Source organism: Watersipora subatra, chromosome 3, assembly GCF_963576615.1.
Source record: "Watersipora subatra chromosome 3, tzWatSuba1.1, whole genome shotgun sequence".
In the NCBI taxonomy this organism is placed as follows: domain Eukaryota; kingdom Metazoa; phylum Bryozoa; class Gymnolaemata; order Cheilostomatida; family Watersiporidae; genus Watersipora; species Watersipora subatra.
The window spans coordinates 67,546,798-67,567,380 of record NC_088710.1 but is presented as its reverse complement, the minus strand read 5'-3'; the positions used below and the strand labels follow the sequence as shown (position 1 = coordinate 67,567,380).

At 35.3% G+C, this 20,583-nt stretch overlaps 2 protein-coding genes across 3 annotated transcripts in view; one reads left to right on the top strand and one right to left on the bottom strand.

Annotated features, from left to right (window-relative positions):
- Positions 1-15,005, top strand: part of LOC137392082 (2-oxoglutarate and iron-dependent oxygenase JMJD4-like) — a 43,844-nt gene extending 28,839 nt beyond the window's left edge. Inside the window, exons 7-9 of the mRNA XM_068078704.1 lie at positions 2,982-3,151; positions 4,175-4,318; positions 14,590-15,005. Of these exons, the coding sequence (XP_067934805.1) occupies positions 2,982-3,151; positions 4,175-4,318; positions 14,590-14,820 (545 nt within the window). The 3' untranslated portion in view covers positions 14,821-15,005. The remainder of the gene's footprint in view (positions 1-2,981; positions 3,152-4,174; positions 4,319-14,589) is intronic.
- LOC137392083 (CD63 antigen-like) lies at positions 14,848-17,352 on the bottom strand. Of its 2 annotated transcripts, XM_068078706.1 has the most exons (7): positions 17,178-17,349; positions 16,671-16,862; positions 15,960-16,130; positions 15,760-15,876; positions 15,594-15,677; positions 15,249-15,365; positions 14,848-15,100 (listed from the first exon to the last, which is right to left on the bottom strand). In XM_068078706.1, the coding sequence occupies exons 1-6, from the start codon at positions 17,238-17,240 to the stop codon at positions 15,300-15,302; spliced, it is 693 nt and encodes a 230-aa protein (XP_067934807.1). In that variant the 5' UTR covers positions 17,241-17,349; the 3' UTR covers positions 14,848-15,100; positions 15,249-15,299. The 2 variants fall into 2 exon arrangements, with proteins under 2 accessions (XP_067934807.1, XP_067934806.1); XM_068078705.1 differs by lacking the exon at positions 15,249-15,365 and having other exon boundaries at positions 17,178-17,352.
- Between the last annotated feature and the right edge of the window lie 3,231 nt (positions 17,353-20,583).

The window sequence follows — 20,583 nt, the reverse complement described above, 5'->3', positions numbered from 1 at the left end:
TTATATGTTTGGTCATAGAAAAGCTTTGTAAAAAGCTACAAGCATTATTAATAGCTATAATGAGACAGTACTATAATATATTAGCTTGTATAAAGCTTTAGCTAATAAGCATAATGTTTGTTGGCAAAGTACCAATAATACTTGGCACTTGCATGACATATATATATTATATAGTCAACTTTCGCGAAATTGAATTTCGCGAAAAGTGAATTTCGCGAAATTGGATTTCACGAAATTATATATTATATAGTCTACTTTCGCGAAATTGAGTTTCGCGAAAAGTGAATTTCGCGAAATTGGATTTCGCGAAATTACACATTATATATATTATATAATCAACTTTCGCGAAATTGAATTTCACGAAATTGGATTTCGCGAAATTACACATTATATATTATATAGTCAACTTTCGCGAAATTGAATTTCGCGAAAGTGAATTTCGCGAAATTGGATTTCGCGAAATTATACATTATATATATTATATAGTCAACTTTCGCGAAATTGAGTTTCGCGAAAGTGAATTTCGCGAAATTGGATTTCGCGAAATTACACATTATATATATTATATAGTCAACTTTCGCGAAAGTGAATTTCGCGAAATCCAATTTCGCGAAATTACACATATATATTATATAGTCAACTTTCGCGAAATTGAATTTCGCGAAATTACACATTATATATATTATATAGTCAACTTTCGCGAAATTGAATTTCGCGTAAGTGAATTTCGCGAAATTGGATTTCGCGAAATTACACATTATATATATTATATAGTCAACTTTCGCGAAATTGAATTTCGCGTTTTTCAATTTCGCGAAAAGTCTTCTGATATTATGGATGATGCAGCTAAATTTATCAAAACTCATTAATCATTTGATGAGGAGAATTGTATATAACCAGCAGAATTTTACTAAAACGATATCAATTCTTCATTCAATCTCAGAGAATTATCACACTACACAACTATGGAGGATAATACTCAATCTGGAGTGATAAAACCTGGATCGAATAGTTCAGTGAAGATGTCGAAAAAGAAAATTTCACCTGTAACTCTTTCTAACAGGACTCCTCCAACGAAGAAGAAGACATCCGACCAAATCGTAACGAATTTGGAGCAAAGGGCAAAAGATATGGCAGACAAGTTAAGAACATTAAGTAAGGATACTTTAATGGAAGCAAAATCACTGCAGAAAATGACAGACCTTTCAGTAGGATTGATTATGGAGGTGACAAAAACGGAAGAAGCTCATTCGATCCATGGAGCGTGCTGTATCATTCACTTCAACTATGTGGAAAATGGGATTAGTAAATCTACTGCTGTATTTGCTCCAAAACGATTTTTAGATGAATCGCTGTCTTATCCAAGTATTATGGTATATCTTGGATTAAAACCTAAGAGTAATGGACAGGGAAGTTACCATGACTTAAGACGAGTAACAGAAGGAACCTCAACTCCCTTGGAAATGAAACGCACTCTAGCCAATCTGAGAACGAAGAGACTTGAAAAACTTATACAACTTTTCGAGAGTCGTCATCTCAAGGAGTTCAAAGCACCATCTATTTTCTACTATCACAATGTTGGAACAAGTGAATACAAAGATGCTGAAGGCAAGGTGAATGTGGTACCAACTGTAGCATTTTCAACCAAAGTTGATGGAGAGGAAGTTCAAGGAACTTTAACGATGCCTTTGAGATATGCCCTTTCGTTGAAAGAAAATTATCCGGGTATCATTATATACAAGGGACTAGTAACATCTCACAATACTCGCGAATACTACGATGTAGTAGTCATGGGATATGAAGAAGCAAGCAGTTTTTACGAGAGTTCACAATGCAAAAAGGAATCTGCTATCATAGATATTTCCGATGACGATGAGTGAATGATAAACAACTCGATACAAACTTCGTTATAAAGATTGTACATGAACATTTTCTCATATATATATTCAATGTTTCATTTATACTATATTATCTTTATTGTGTCCTATCTACTTGAACATTTTCATATATTTCAAGTTAAACATAAACTATTTTATTTTTATTGAAACAAAATGATGATGGAAATAATGAATAATACATATAAATATATCTTTTAAAGTGAATAATTTTGTAATAAAACTGATCTTTCATTCAACATATTAATTTCTCCAACAAATTTCAATCTTACATACAAAAAAATACAAAAAAAAACCGAAAATAAATTCCTTAAAATTCTTAACCATTCAAGAGCTTCAACATTACAAAATCATCAAATCTTCAAAAAATAACTTTGTACATAAACACTCTCTCATATATATTCAATGTTTCAAATATATAACAATCTCCGGAAAATCAACCCCTCGGTGTCCCAGATATTAACCCCCTCACTCATCCGGTAATCTCTCGCTCTCCTCGATAATCCGCGAGATCCACTCCGGAAAACCAACCAGCCCTCGATGTCCCAGATATTCACCCCCCACTAATCCACCGATAATCCGCGACGATTCGGCCGACTAATCCGCAACGATTCCCCCGACTAATCCCGCGATAATCCACGTTTAATCGGATGACTCATCCCCCACTAATCGGATGACTCATCCACAGATAATCCGCCGATTACGCCGGGAGCGGATCCATACCCCCTCGAATTCAACCCCCTACTCTACACCACAATTTCCCCCCAAACCCCAACATCTCATTCAACTCCACGCAATTCAATCTACACCCCTAGCCAATTTAATTCGCAACCCCCTTTTTCTATCCCCCCGCTGGATCCGTCACTTTTTTGTGTAGATCTGCTCTCTACATACTACTGACACGTGTGGTAACGATTTAGCTGGTCGCTGACTCAAGGAACACTCCACCAAAAATTTTTCATAAACGGATGCTACGCGAAGTACTCTAGTTTATCCGTGTAATAGTCATATAAATACAGTCACAGATCAGAACTTTTGGAATTTTATGCATTACGAGATTCTTACGGGGTTTCGTTGTTTATAAAGGGGGAGAAGATAAGCTCAAAGACAAGCTTGGAAACTTACCATTCGATGTTTCAACAGAACAATATGCTTCAGTCGCTCACCATTTATATAAGCAGAGGATGGAGGTGGTGCAGGAGGCTGGAGAAGCAATATTTATTCCTAGTGGCTGGCATCATCAAGTACACAACTTGGTAGGTTTACAGGCCATCCTTTACAGGAGTTGTAATCTCAAATGTAGGTCATTCAGTCCCTTGCAATTCTGACATACATTATTTGCATTTTCTTTGCATATTCCCATGTTTTACTGTTTGCTCAAATAAACTAGATGCTCACTTCGGTTGATGAGCTGTAGCTAGACGAAGAAATGCCAATGGTGAAAGTAAAAGATTTATAATCGCTGCTCTCATCTCATACTCAATCATCTTCACACCTTCCACCATTCATATTGCGCCGCTGTCTATGACGTCAGGAGTTAGGTTCACATATTCGCGTACAGCAGCATACGGGATTAATTCTGAAACAACACGTTCAATAAACAATCTTTAGGTTAATATTATCTCAGCTAATATGAAATTTAAAGACAACAAGTCCAACATCAAGTCCAACATCCGCGTTGAATATTTTTGCCACATCAATATGTATTCTCAAATCCTGCCAGTACTAAGTGTGAAACAGGATTTTGGCGTCAGAGTATTCGTGATACTGTTGCCTTTTATACTATTCCATGAATAGAATCATTCAGTCTATATCAATTAGGTGACAGCTACTCACTATAGCTGGCAGCATATATCACTCTATTCGCTGCTGCGTAGGTGACAGCTACTTGCTATAGCTGGCAGCATATATCACTCTATTCACTGCTGCGTAAGTGACAGCTACTCGCTATAGCTGGCAGCATATATCACTCTATTCGCTGCTGCGTAAGTGACAGCTACTCGCTATAGCTGGCAGCATATATCACTCTATTCGCTGCTGCGTAGGTGACAGCTACTCGCTATAGCTGGCAGCATATATCACTCTATTTTCTGCTGCGTAGGTGACAGCTACTCGCTATAGCTGGCAGCATATATCACTCTATTCGCTGCTGCGTAGGTGACAGCTACTCGCTATAGCTGGCAGCATATATCACTCTATTCACTGCTGTGTAGGTGACAGCTACTCGCTATAGCTGGCAGCATATAACTCTCGATTCGCTGCTGCTTTTCTCATTGTAGGAGGTGACTTTATCAGTCAACCACAACTGGTTTAACAGGAACAATGTCCCCAAATGCTGGCAATATCTTCAGGAAACACTTTCATGTGTGCAGAGGCAAATCGATGATTGCAGGGACATGCATGACTGGCATGGGCATTGCCAGGTGTCCTTATTGCTTCTATTTCCTAGCATTTCCATTAGTCAATAGAGATCTGGGGTATCAAGTTAACGTATTGGAGAATACTTTTTGTCAGTGTGTTGCGTCAAAGATCTGGGTGTTTGAAGTGCATTTTTGTGTAAATAATTTGCGGAAATATACGGTTTTAAATCCAAAATAATTCCCAACACGACTTTCAAAGATTGTCACAACATTCTAGTTTTTTAAGTAAAATAAAGAGGCAAAAATTACAAATATAGCATGAAAAATGTAAAACCCATAAAATATTTAAGCTGAAGTTTCATTTAATATAAGAATAAGTATAAGTAGTATAGTGAGAGCAGATCTACACATAATAGGCGGAGCTTAGGGAGCAGGAAGTGACATCACATCAGGATCTGTTTGATTGACAGTTGGGGGGCGGAGCTAGGCGGTGTTGAGTCATGGTGTGAGTCATGGCGATCTGTGTGATTCGTGGTGCGAGTAATGGTGTGAGTTGGTTGGTGACGTCGCGGTGGTGGTGTCGGTGGCCGAGTGGTGAGTCGGGCCGCGAGACGATTCGCGGTTGTATTTGGGATTATCGGATTTCGTTGGCGTCCGGTAGAGGTCGCTCTTCCGTGCCGTTTCGGGGATTGACGGAGAGCTCGGTGGCGACGGGTTGACGGACGGTGGCGGATGGATTTCGAGATCGTCGGAGCTTGTATGTATTTTCTTTTTTCCGATCCCGAATGAGAATGATGTGTCTGCGAACGAATATTCATTTTGATTGTAAACTTCATAAATTCTGAAATTATCTATCGCCTCTAAGTCTTCATCAGGATTAAAACTTTTCAGAATTGACGGAGCATGCAATCTGAAGGAATTCAGAGAGAAATTAAAACAAAGATTATAAACTCTGTATATCAAGACAGTAATGAGTTAAGGAAATGATATTATGATTAAATTTTATATAGTTTATTTGATGATATATCATAGGGATTTAAACTTACTATCAATGGATATGTTATTGAATAAAAGTTTTGTATATAAAAATGCTAAAACATAATATAAAAAAGACTATTGAATTTCATTCAATCCCAATTTTCTTCTTCTTCTTTCATTGTCGAATGAGAATGAACTGTCTACAATCAAAACATACCGTACATTATTTTTAGTGAGATATAGTAAAAGTAAGACATACAATCAGATTAGATCATTCATTCAAACTAAAAATCAAATATAATGTAATACTTACTGAAGAAGAAGAAGATCCATCCTTTTTCTGAATGGAATCTTCCTGTTGAGATACGGGAGCCTGCAATTGCAATGATTACAGTCAGGATGGTTTACTATATCCTTGCTGAGATAGTAGACTCTACATTCACAATGGACTCCAACTTAAATTGTAAATTTCAATTGCATTAGTCATCGAATCATAGAATGATATGCAAGATGTAATGCAGACAGAATAGGATATGCAATCAGCTAGAGTAGGACATACAGACAATAAGAAAAACAAATATGTTACATCACATAGTCAGACTAGGACACACAGACAGAGGAGGATATTCAGTTAAAATAATCTGTTTTAATCTGAGTAGGGATATAACATACACTTTGCTAAGATATTGGAGTTTGCAATTGCAATGAATACAATCAGCCTAGAACACATAGTTACTACTCAGAAGAGAAGATTCATTGTATCATTCCTACATAACATCTAGATTGAATTTGTAGTACTTACTGTAAACCGTAATCTTTCGTTGAGATCTTGATAGAACTTTTCACGTAAGAGAAATCGACAAGCTTTTCGCTTCCGATCGCTTATTTCCATTCCATGAGAGCAGTAACCCCATCGCTTCACACATTTATCTACACATTGTAATCGTTCTTGAAATTTCCTTTTTCTGTTGTCTCTGGTACTCATTGTGAAGTTATGAACTGAATTGAAAAGGCATATTCGCTCGAAGGATTTATAACAAGTAGAAGTGTTGTCGCGGTTCAATAATTTTGTGATCTAATGATATATATAAACAGTTTTCGCGAAATTCACTTTCGCGAAATTCAATTTCGCGAAAGTTGACTATATAATATATATGTGTAATTTCGCGAAATCCAATTTCGCGAAATCCAATTTCGCGAAATCCAATTTCGCGAAATTCACTTTCGCGAAAGTTGACTATATAATATATATGTGTAATTTCGCGAAATCCAATTTCGCGAAATCCAATTTCGCGAAATTCACTTTCGCGAAATTCAATTTCGCGAAAGTTGACTATATAATATATATGTGTAATTTCGCGAAATCCAATTTCGCGAAATCCAATTTCGCGAAATTCACTTTCGCGAAATTCACTTTCGCGAAAGTTGACTATATAATATATATAATGTGTAATTTCGCGAAATTCAATTTCGCGAAATTCACTTTCGCGAAATTCAATTTCGCGAAAATCTGTTTACTATTTTCGCTTCATTAATTCCTTTGGACACACCCATCATTCTTCAATTCACTATATAAGCGTTGCATAATCTGATGGAATATTCTGCCTCATTAACCATCTCTTGATACCTACTTATATTTGAGAATTTGGGTCGATCGAGTGTTGATACCATAAGGCTTGTATGCTTCAGCTAGAATTCTGTTAGCCGGCTACTCGCGATTAAGTTCGTTGAGTGTCGCTGTTTTCAGGGGCTGTTGTGTGGACAAGCGCCTTGGCATTCGACCTGATTGTTTTCCTAGGTTTACCTATGGAATTCTCCTGTTTGGTTTGGCTTAACCATTCCATAACAGTTTCTCGACCAGTAAATAGATGAAGATGATGAACTAGTAAAGGGGCATACATGGATTAATATGTGGATTATTTTGAGGATAGCTCCAACTCAGTGTGAGTATATCAATATATAAAACTTATATCAAAAAGTAAATAATATTCGGTTGTATTTGTTACCAACTTTATTTCGATATAAAGTATATATGTATATTCAATTGTAAAATATAGAAAAAAAAATTTATGTCAGATCTTCTAGTAATTTAACAATTTGGGAAGTTCCTTGAATATGTACATTGTCAACACCTTCATTTTCTTCGTTATTAAGACTTTTACTAATTTTTTTTCATTCCAATCATATCTATCTAGTATAGTTTTTTGAACTACATGATCTCGTGTATCTGTTTCAGAAATTTTTAGCATAACTGTTAGAAAATCTTCTATTGAACATCCTCTGCTCCAAAATATTGCAAAGAGAAGACAGTAATCTCCACATGTTGTTGAAAGAATTGTTTCCAATGAAACAACCTTGTTGCCAATGATGTGCAACTAAATTTTTGGTTCAACAATTCCATTTCTAATTATTTTTTCAAAAACGGTAAAACCAGACCGTTATCGTCATGACAATAAGAAACACACCGAGTTTGTTCAACGCAAAGAAAAGCGTCAGGAATTTTGTGAGAGTAAGAGTTGCTAAACAATTTTACACCTATCTTGTGGAGAATTTTGTTCTGAATAAGATACATTTAAAAGTAAAACGATATATGTTTTCATTTTTTGAGATATTGCTTAAATACTAACGGTATATCGGATTTTTTAGAAAATCCGTTTGAATTAACTTGGGCAGAATAATCGTTTGGTCAACAATTAACGTGGTAGCGAAAGAGTTAATATACAAGTGAGCAGTGATTATAAATGTATATATAATAATAAAATGTGAGTAAGATAAAAGCTACTGAAGATACAATAAACAAAGCTAGGATTGTGCTAGTCCATGTTGATATACAAGGGAGCAGTGATTATAAATATATATATATATATAATAAATCGTGAGTAAGATAAAAGCTACTGAAGATACAATAATCAAAGCAGGATTGTACTAGTCTATGTTGATGTACAAGTGGGCAATGATTATAAATGTATATATAATAATAAAATGAGAGTAAGATAAAAGCTACTGAAGATACAATAAACAAAGCTAGGACTGTGCTAGTCCATGTTAATATACAAGTGAGCAGTGATTATAAATATATATATAATAATAAAATGAGAGTAAGTAATGTGAGTATATATAATAATACATTTTATTATTATATATATTTATAATCACTGCTCACTTGTATATTAACATGGACTAGCACAGTCCTAGCTTTGTTTATTGTATCTTCAGTAGCTTTTATCTTACTCACATTTTATTATTATATATACATTTATAATCATTGCTCACTTGTACACCAACATAGACTAGTACAATCCTAGTTTTTGTTTATTGTATCTTCAGTAGCTTTTATCTTACTCACATTTTATTATTATATATATTTATAATCACTGCTCCCTTGTATATCATCATGGACTAGTACAATCCTAGCTTTGATTGTATCTTCAGTAGCTTTTATCTTACTCACATTTTATTATTATATATACATTTATAATCATTGCTCACTTGTATATCAGCATGGCCTAGCACAATCCTAGTTTTGCTTATTGTATCTTTAGTAGATTTTATCTTACTCACATTTTATTATTATATATACATTTATAATCACTGCTCACTCGTATATTAACATGGCCTAGCACAATCCTAACTTTGTTTATTGTATCTTCAGTAGCTTTTATCTTACTCACATTTTATTATATATACATTTATAATCATTGCTCACTTGTACATCAACAGGGTCTAGCACAATCCTAGCTTTGTTTATTGTATCTTCAGTATCTTTTATCTTACTCACGTTTTATTATTATATATTCATTTATATTCGCTGCTCACTTGTATATTAACATAGACTAGCACAATCCTAGCTCTGTTTATTGTATCTTCAGTAACTTTTATCTTACTCACATTTTATTATTATATATACATTTATAATCACTGCTCACTTGTATATTAACACGGACTAGCACAATCCTAGCTTTGGTTATTCTATCTTGAGTAGCTTTTATCTTACTCACATTTTATTATTATATATACATTTATAATCACTGCTCACTTGTACATTAACATGGACTAGCACAACCCTAGCTTTTATCTTACTCACATTTTATTATTATATATACATTTATAATCATTGCTCACTTGTATATCAACATGGCCTAGCACAATCCTAGTTTTGCTTATTGTATCTTTAGTAGTTTTTATCTTACTCACATTTTAATATTATATATACATTTATAATCACTGCTCACTTGTATATCAACATGGACTAGCACAATCCTAGCTTTGTTTATTGTATCTTCAGTAGCTTTTATCTCACTCACATTTTATTATTATATATACATTTGTACAGAGAATAAGTATGTGTACAATTATTATAAAGTGTAGTAAAAGACCATCAAGAGTGTTAATAAAATACAGAGAATAAGTATGTGTACAATTATTATAAAGTGTAGTAAGAGATCATCAAGAGTGTTAATAAAGTACAGAGAATAAGTATGTGTACAATTATTCTAAAGTGCTGTAAAAGATCATCAGGAGTGTTAATAAAGTACAGAGAATAAGTATATGTACAATTATTATAAAGTGCTGTAAGAGATCATCAGGAGTGTTATTAAAGTGCAGATAATAAGTATATGTACAATTATTATAAAGTTCTGTAAGAGTTCATCAAGAGTGTTAATAAAGTACAGAGAATAAGTATATGTACAATTATTATAAAGTGTTGTAAGAGATCATCAGGTGTGTTAACAAAGTACAGATAATAAGTATATGTACAATTATTATAAAGTGCTGTAAGAGTTCATCAAGAGTGTTAATAAAGTACAGATATTAAGTATATGTACAATTATTATAAAGTGCTGTAAGAGATCATCAAGAGTGTTAATAAAGTACTGAGAATAAGTATATGTACAATTATTATAAAGTGCTGTAAGAGATCATCAGGAGTGTTAATAAAGTACTGAGAATAAGTATATGTACAATTATTATAAAGTGTAGTAAGAGATCATCAAGAGTGTTAATAAAGTACAGAGAATAAGTATATGTACAATTATTATAAAGTGTATTAAGAGATCATCAAGAGTGTTAATAAAGTACAGAGAATAAGTATATGTACAATTATTATAAAGTGCTGTAAGAGATCATCAGGAGTGTTAATAAAGTACAGAGAATAAGTATATGTACAATTATTATAAAGTACTGTAAGAGATCATCAAGAGTGTTAATAAAGTACTGAGAATAAGTATATGTACAATTATTATAAAGTGCTGTAAGAGATCATCAGGAGTGTTAATAAAGTACTGAGAATAAGTATATGTACAATTATTATAAAGTGTAGTAAGAGATCATCAAGAGTGTTAATAAAGTACAGAGAATAAGTATATGTACAATTATTATAAAGTGCTGTAAGAGATCATCAAGAGTGTTAATAAAGTACAGAGAATAAGTATATGTACAATTATTATAAAGTACTGTAAGAGATCATTAGGAGTGTTAATAAAGTACTGAGAATAAGTATGTGTACAATTATTATAAAGTGCTGTAAGAGATCATCAAGAGTGTTAATAAAGTACTGAGAATAAGTATATGTACAATTATTATAAAGTGCTGTAAGAGATCATCAAGAGTGTTAATAAAGTACTGAGAATAAGTATATGTACAATTATTATAAAGTGCTGTAAGAGATCATCAGGTGTGGTAAAAAAGTACAGAGAATAAGTATGTGTACAATTATTATAAAGTGTAGTAAAAGTCCATCAAGAGTGTTAATAAAATACAGAGAATAAGTATGTGTACAATTATTATAAAGTGTAGTAAGAGATCATCAAGAGTGTTAATAAAGTACAGAGAATAAGTATGTGTACAATTATTCTAAAGTGCTGTAAGAGATCATCAGGTGTGGTAAAAAAGTACAGAGAATAAGTATGTGTACAATTATTATAAAGTGTAGTAAAAGACCATCAAGAGTGTTAATAAAATACAGAGAATAAGTATGTGTACAATTATTATAAAGTGCTGTAAAAGATCATCAAGAGTGTTAATAAAGTACTGAGAATAAGTATGTGTACAATTATTATAAAGTGCTGTAAGAGATCATCAAGAGTGTTAATAAAGTACTGAGAATAAGTATGTGTACAATTATTATAAAGTGCTGTAAGAGATCATCAAGAGTGTTAATAAAGTACAGAGAATAAGTATGTGTACAATTATTATAAAGTGCTGTAAGAGATCATCAGGTGTGGTAAAAAAGTACAGAGAATAAGTATGTGTACAATTATTATAAAGTGTAGTAAAAGTCCATCAAGAGTGTTAATAAAATACAGAGAATAAGTATGTGTACAATTATTATAAAGTGTAGTAAGAGATCATCAAGAGTGTTAATAAAGTACAGAGAATAAGTATGTGTACAATTATTCTAAAGTGCTGTAAAAGATCATCAGGAGGTTAATAAAGTACTGAGAATAAGTATGTGTACAATTATTATAAAGTGCTGTAAGAGATCATCAGGAGTATTAATAAAGTACAGAGAATAAGTATATGTACAATTATTATAAAGTGCTGTAAAAGATCATCAAGAGTGTTAATAAAGTACAGAGAATAAGTATATGTACAATTATTATAAAGTGCTGTCAGAGATCATCAGGAGTGTTAATAAAGTACAGAGAATAAGTATATGTACAATTATTATAAAGTGTAGTAAGAGATCATCAGGAGTGTTATTAAAGTACAGATAATAAGTATATGTACATCTAATCTGATTGTATGTCTTACTTTTACTATATCTCACTAAAAATAATGTATGTTTTGATTGTAGACAGTTCATTCTCATTCGACAATGAAAGAAGAAGAAGAAAATTGGGATTGAATGAAATTCAATAGTCTTTTTTATATTATGTTTTAGCATTTTTATATACAAAACTTTTATTCAATAACATATCCATTGATAGTAAGTTTAAATCCCTATGATATATCATCAAATAAACTATATAAAATTTAATCATAATATCATTTCCTTAACTCATTACTGTCTTGATATACAGAGTTTATAATCTTTGTTTAATTTCTCTCTGAATTCCTTCAGATTGCATGCTCCGTCAATTCTGAAAAGTTTTAATCCTGATGAAGACTTAGAGTTCATGTAAATCTCACTTCGATCCAATATCATGAGAGCTGGTGTCAACCATTGAAATGATGAGGGAATGTTATACTTTTGAGGATCGATGATCGAACATAATACCACACGCTCTCCCTTACGTTCAACGAAGAATTGCAACGCAATCTCACAATTGTCATTTTCTTCAGACTTATTTGCTTGTATTACTTCTAACGAAGCTGGAATATCCAAAACTTTTAGATCAATCCATTTCCATGGTTCTTGCATTTCCTCGGTTTTAAAAACTGTTACAATAGGTGACGTAATTTTCTCATCTCCTTCCATATAATTTTCCTTGGATTCGAATAACCGCTTTACTACCGAACTTTTTCTTGATGATCTTCGTAATGACGTAGTTCTGTTCAATCTAGACTTGGTTGGTCTTCTATACTCTCTTTGTTTCATATTCAATTGGGAAGTTCTTTCAGAAATAATGTCGATATTCATACTATTGGAAGTTGACTCCTCAGAAGCTCCAGTAACAATCAACACTAACTAATAATACTTCATCAATTTATACATTATCTTTAAAAAAGTAGTGGAACCATAACAGCGATGGATAATTTCAGAATTTATGAAGTTTACAATCAAAATGAATATTCGTTCGCAGACACATCATTCTCATTCGGGATCGGAAAAAAGAAAATACATACAAGCTCCGACGATCTCGAAATCCATCCGCCACCGTCCGTCAACCCGTCGCCACCGAGCTCTCCGTCAATCCCCGAAACGGCACGGAAGAGCGACCTCTACCGGACGCCAACGAAATCCGATAATCCCAAATACAACCGCGAATCGTCTCGCGGCCCGACTCACCACTCGGCCACCGACACCACCACCGCGACGTCACCAACCAACTCACACCATTACTCGCACCACGAATCACACAGATCGCCATGACTCACACCATGACTCAACACCGCCTAGCTCCGCCCCCCAACTGTCAATCAAACAGATCCTGATGTGATGTCACTTCCTGCTCCCTAAGCTCCACCTATTATGTGTAGATCTGCTCTCACTATACTACTAGTATAGTATAGGCTATAGTATAGCATTTAGTATAAGCTAGAATAAGTTACACTGAACATTTTTATCATTTTCGCTATTTTTTAAACGGCAGATCGACTATTATACGCTTTTATTTTAGCGTTTCAAAAATAAAGAAACAATGAAATTTTTATTGTTTATTGTTACACATAACTTTTTTAATTTGTAGCTGTACATAGTTACACAATGTATTTATTTTAATGCAGTTGCTTAAGTATCCTATTTATCTTTAGGTTTTGGAGTAGAAAAAGGAAATAGTATATTCATATTGGAAAAGTTTTTCCAACATATAACGGCTTTGTCATGAAGAGAAAATGTTGAAACGAATGAGTTTTCACTGTCCCATCAGTGCCCTTTGTATACAAAATAGCGTCCTCGATATCTTTTGCAACCTGTTGTCGGTTGAATGAACAAGAATGTCATCATGCTGAATTAAAACGTTATACGGATCTGTTGCGCCCACACATCATTCCCACGTTAGCTGGCACACCGGCATCCCGCTGCCAAATCTTTATTCTTATTGGAGCAGGTCAAGCCCAGGTTTGATACTCCCCCAAAAGGCCCATTAGGCTCGGCCCAAAATCACGTTTAGGGGGGTTTTCAGACTATGGGGCACTGTCAGTGAATTTGCTACTTTAGGGGTTTTCCACAGCCAAGCCAGTGAAAGGGCCCATGTTTCTCATAGCTTTCTTCACACTGTTCCATGGTGATTTTGAGGTCAGAAACAAGCTAAATTCACCAGCAGCAAATTATTTTTAGCTTCTGAATCATATTGGATGTTTAGTGGGGCGTGGAATCTGGGCACCCTTAGGGAACTCCCAGTGTTTAGGGGGTGTATTTCAAATTGACCAACCGGGTGATTGGGGGTACAGTATCCAAGTCTGGGCCTAGCCAGGTGAGTGTTTCTTCCCGAGTATCAACCTTGGTAGGTCCAGCAACGACAGCGCTGTCTGCTTTTCTAACCATGGGTTTGGTACATTCGTAAAATAGAAAGTTAGTGTTGATCTTGGAAGGGTATCGAACATCGATTTACAGTTTACTTTTGCGTATTTATACTGCTTTTTAGCAATATTCATTGTGGCTGTATATATGCTGTGAACATCTATGCTTAACTTTCCTTTACAAGGAGAAAACTGTGCCCTAGCATTCCTCATCCTCTGCTACATGCTTGTAGGTTTTGCTAAGAGCTTATCTTGGATTCAACTATGGAGACTTCTTAAAGATAATCATTCACATTGCTAAGAAGCGTATACTGACCAATGAGGATGCAAACTATGATGTGCAGCCTATACTGGCTATCCTGCAGAGCGTGTGTAAAGACGAAATTGCGCTGCAAGTCAGCCAAGTTGAAGTAAATGACTGTTTAGCGCATTTGTACAAACATTTGCCAGACAATAAAAAATAGCAAGAAATCAAGTATAGTGCGTAAATGTAATCTTTAATTTGAAATTGATACACTTTTTATTAATACATTCAAATTTAACAATGAGAATACATTATGTACAAACTATAGAAATATTTGTTATGTTATGAAAATAATTCCACATTTGAATACAAATTGAAGTTAATAAATGTAAAAAATGTAGATGAGTCGACGGACGTGACAGCGGTCATCTTTAAACAGTGACATAGGCGCTTTTCTTTATTCCGCTGGATAGGCAGCATGCCAACACGATGCCGAGTATCTGCAACAACAAGACTCAACTTAACTCTATGGCACAACCGACCAGTAGCAGAGGTTTAAGATTAAACAGCATCATCGCTAAAGTAACTATTAGTAACGGAGGTGAATATTGGAGATAGGTGTTAGACAGAAAGCGAGGGGTGTTTTACCTCAAGTGTGTAGTAAGGTAGATATGATTTATAAGTGCGGTGTTATTCAGCCTACACATAGCGATCTTCACTCCTAATGGCTTTTCCAAGGCAGCATGCGAAAACAATGCCTAGAAACTGTAATTGGACAGACAGAGACGTAGTTAGTGACAAGGGATTTACTACTTGTTTGGAGAGGTATTCTGTTTAGAATTGTAGCGAGTGAGTAATGGTACTACCATACTACACATAGAAAAGGGGTGAGTAACAGAGAGCTGCTAAGGCATTGATAGCAATGATCAAGTCAGACGGACTACTTTACCAGGTCTAGAAGTAAACAGACAAAGCAATAAGTGGACCACTCACCTCGACAACACCAAGGCCAATAGCAATTCCACCGACAATCGCGATGTTCGACATAACTGCCTCTTTGATTTTATCAAAACATCCCTACAAACAAATAAGGGTGGTAAAGCTTCACTCATTGGCAGAAAAAGTAGCCAACAGCTCCCATTATGCATTGGAAACTAACCTCTCCGTAGTAGTCCTTGGGAGTTGAGCAGCTTGTGCCATTTGTGCAACAGGAAACAGGTACTTTTCCAAGCAGTTTCAGCCAGTCTTGGTAGCCATTGACACCACAGCAATGCAACTAAAAACAGATGCATTGCATGAGGAAGAAAACGACTATTAAAAGAAAACACTAACTGGACATAGCAGGCACAAACAGCATACCCCGGACTGCGTCTCATTCCAAAGATTTGTGATTCCTTCATCTTCGCCATACTTTTGCAGCGTATCATTCATGCCAGAAGTGAGTAAATCTTCTACATCTGCCCTGAACACATAGGCAGCAATTCCTCCTCCAATCTCCGCAATGAGAATAAGTGCTATCAGCACTGCAAACTGTTTAAACCAGTAATGAATTAATATATTGCATTTCCAATTTAAAGACAATGGAAGATGCTATGAACAAACAAAACTATCAAATGAGAATCTGATAAAACCATATCCACCAGTCAGATTAGAACATCCAGAAGATCTAGCTGGTCAAAGCCACAAAATAAAAGCAAACTTTACTCTTAAAATGGCCCAACTACAAGCATACAAAAAAGACAAATGATCTGTACAATGGATGACGTTGCCCAATTTTGTATTTCCATACCAAAGCAACTTTTGGTATATGTAGCATTACCTATATAGACTTTTTTCCTCGTGTTTAGTGCATATCAAACCATGTTCACGGCCTCATATTTAGAAAAATAGTAAGAAATATTGGTACGTCTCCTCTATTGGATAATTATTGTAAATCGATGTTACAGTAACAAACTTACATGACTTACTAACATGACTCATAGCCCTCCGACTCCCATCACAAAAATTAAACACTCTGCATCTAAACCGTGTTTAGTGATTCAGTTATTACTCTTGTTGCATGCAACTTACCGTCATGACCATACAATTATTTTCTTTAATGGCGCCACAACAACCGAAGAAACCAATAACAAGGGTGAGGGCTCCTACGACAATTAGTAATAATGCTGTGGCGTTAGCAGATCCCGCTTCGAAGAACTGTAGATAATCCGATAGCTTCACCTGCACGTAGGCACCAACCCCTATAAGCACAGCTCCGAATATCTGAAACAATAATGTCACCTAACAGCAGAGTCCATATGAGAAATTCACAGAAATGGCATACAGTAGCAACAAATGAGTGTTCAGTCTGCATAAGCATCAGTTAACATACAAGACACGTCTAGGTCTAGGTCTAGGTGTTTTAAGAACCCGTAAATCCCGAAATCGGGCAAAAGAATTTATTGCAATAAACATGATATGCGATTCTTCAACAGATTCAACTAAATATCACTCATCGTCTCACCAAGCTTAAAGAGAATAAGCCTGAAAGGCCACAAGTTACAGATAACAAATTTTAAGTACGTTGATACTACTTACGAAGAACAACAAATTAAATGCAAAAAGCAAGTACTTCACACAAGACATTCCCTTCTCAACCATCTTTGCTGGTGGGTAGAAAAACTTTCAACGAATAATTCAGCTACGAAGACCGTAACAGTCGGCAAGCTATACGTTAACTGCCAAGGCGGTTGTGCAGCGCAATTATAGCATCACGGGAAAGATGATCACATGGCTTTTACTTGTGGCAAAGCGTCAGGTCACGAGGTGTATTCACGCGCTAAACAAGTACTACTAAAATAGTACTACGGTATTTTCAATAATTTATTGTTAGAAAATATTTATTGTACACAAAATCAAATTTATTAAACAATATTTGTTACACAATAAAATAACACTATATATGAGCTACTTAAAATAAAGTTATCTTTTCGTAATGTGCAAACCCGCCGTTCACCCGTTCAGGATAAGTTTTGTACGGCCATATTTTGTGCGTAACCATTACGCACAAATACTCGGAGGTTACGGATTTTTGGTTATGGTTAAATGATTATGTCACACAAAAATGTTTTGCAAGCTTATATTTGCGTGTGTTTTAATTATTTTCATCATTTACCAACAAAATATTATTTATCCAGTGGCATAAGAAATACCTGCCGGTATTGTGACGCATTAGATCTGCACTGCGTTATCATCATTGCAATCAATGATATACAGCCCATTGGGGCTGTATATCATTGTTGCAATGTAGTACAGTATCAGTAATTTGCAGCTCATTAAAACTTTCTAATGTACAGCAGACAATTCACCCTACTGCAAATTGCCCATTGCAATCCACTATGTACGCATCTACACAGACCTGCCAACCCAAGAGTGGGGCAATGCGTGAGATTTGGTTTTGGGGCAATTGATGTATCAATGATTGTACAGTACTGTATATATAAAACTGTAAAAATTGGGGCAAAAATCTCACGCATTTTCGTTTTTTCTTTGGGGTGATTGCGTGAGTCTCACGCCCAATGCGTGAGAGTTGGCAGGTATGCATCTACATCCTTGACACATTACCTGATGCCTAGCAATTCACTATCTATAATGCGAAGAGGAATCCTTTAAAACTTGAAACTGCGTGGGTACTACAACTGCACATTAGTATGAAGTTGATACTGTGACAACAGACACTGATGACTTTTCAAGAACCTGTGCGAAATTGTCAGATGCTATGTTTAGAAAGCTCATGAACTTGCTTTCTACCATTATTACTTGCTTTCTTGGCATTACCACCATCCTAATCACGTGAAATTGGGTTCTTGGTATTTTATACTCATTAACATTATATCTATACTAAAACCATGATAGAATTTCATTTCAACCATATACAACGCGCTAACTGTGATCCATTTGTTGGCCCATTCATACTCTGGTGGAAACTTGGGTTGCAATCAAGTCAACTCAATACTTTATTCTAGGATGAGTCTCTATAAAAATGTGCTCTGCATGTATGCGCAGTGTCATGCAAAAGTTCCTACTGCATCTAGCATTGCGAAAAGTGCACTAGCAACACTCCAAATGCATCTACCACTGATCACTGTGCAGTAGGCACTACTGCAACTGCACCAATACTGCTAACTGTTCATTAAAAATAGTTGTACTGCATGTATACTGCATACTGAGCAGTAGTAAAAGTATGTAATACAATTATACCGCAGGCTATGATATGCATACTACTGCTACTGCGCTGCTACTACTACTGCGCTGCTAAGACAACTACATGGATATCTAGGCAAAATTTATTGCACTTCAATGTTTTTTACATCTGGGCATCAGTGCACAGTTATGATTTCTTGTAATGGTCATAACCCTGGTACTTGCTGCTACTCTAATATATTTTACCATTAATTTTGTAGTAGCAAACATTCAGCAAGTTTTTGGTGAATGTTTGGCAAGGAAAATTCCCTGGCCAGTTTTGTAATAACAATGGATTTATCACTACAGATTTAGTATGGTATTCATTGCTACAGATTTAGTATGGTACTTAGTGAAGTGTGCTGACTAATTTGGCAATCTATCTCACATTTCTTTCTTGTTAGGGTAACTAGAACTCAATAGTACAAGCGGCAAGCGGCATTGCTATACTGAACATCTAGTTGGATGCAGTTTTATTCCAGCTTGTAATTACTAAGCACGGGCTGCTATTCTCACCGTAAGGCTAGTGTATGTATGTTCGGCAGGTTAATGCGACATCTTGCTTATCACTGTCGATCTTTCAGCCTTGGGTTAAGTAAGTTCGTGGTAAAAGACTGCTGCTGAGTTAGCTGCATGTCTTAATAACTGAGACTGTCAGAGCAGAACTTAAGGGTAGAAAAAGAGTACAAGTGGAGTCGCACAGTATGAACTTGGCCTGCAAACGTTTAAAAAGTGATGGGAAAATCACAAGTTGAACTTGCTAATCCGTATTCTGCAAGCAGAGGACACTCGCAGTGCACTCTCGTCAACCGACTGACGGGATAGCGGATGATTGTACAATGACTATAAGATCAGCAGCTCGTCGTGAACCAACATCAATTTCTGTGAACTCCAGATGCTACTACTAAAGCTTTCCACTAAGGCCTATAAACGAAATGAGATGCTGCTCAGCTGAATGCTAAACACTATCACAACATTGCTGAACCCGAGCCAAGTATATCATAGCAAACTGTTAAAAGTTGACTTGCAACAAAATTCACATTACAATTATTTAGTATCAAAAGGTTCACCATGTCTTGCTCTGTTGTGTTGTAGGTGCAAAATATGTGGACATGTGATTACAAGCTCTTTAAAGCTCAAAAACGAACAGTTCATTGCAGCCATCACGAAAATGCCGTAGGTTGGAATCCCTCTCAAAACGGCTCAAATGGGACGTAGTTGAACACGATGTGCTTCTGTTTACACTTTCATGCAACCTCATTCGTATGAGGTATCGGGTATCTGAGCAATGAGGTATCATAAAAGATACTCTGCATTTGGTATCAAATGCAGAGTATTTGATACCAAATAACTGTAATGTGGATTTTGTTGCAAGTCAACCTTTAAACATATGAGGCACCCTCACCACCCCAACGGTGACAAAGAGTGTTTTCCCTCGTCAAAGATAATCCAGTAAGATAAGGGATCAACTGGCCTGACCAGTAAATGAGAGCCGGACTATGTGAATAGGATTAAGTTTTAAATATGCAATCTAATCCTGGTTTATAATTTATAAACATCTTAAACAGATTTGAAACAATTTGTTGTTTAAATGAATATTTTGAAACCTCTTCGGATGTCAAGCAAAATTTTGAACTCGACCATTTTGGAGATGAGCTGAGAAGACTCGGAAACACAACTCAAACCAAATCAATTTTTAAAGTACGTTACAGCAGAAAAAAGACAAATCTCACTCAAAGTTTTGCAGCTAGGCATAGTTTGT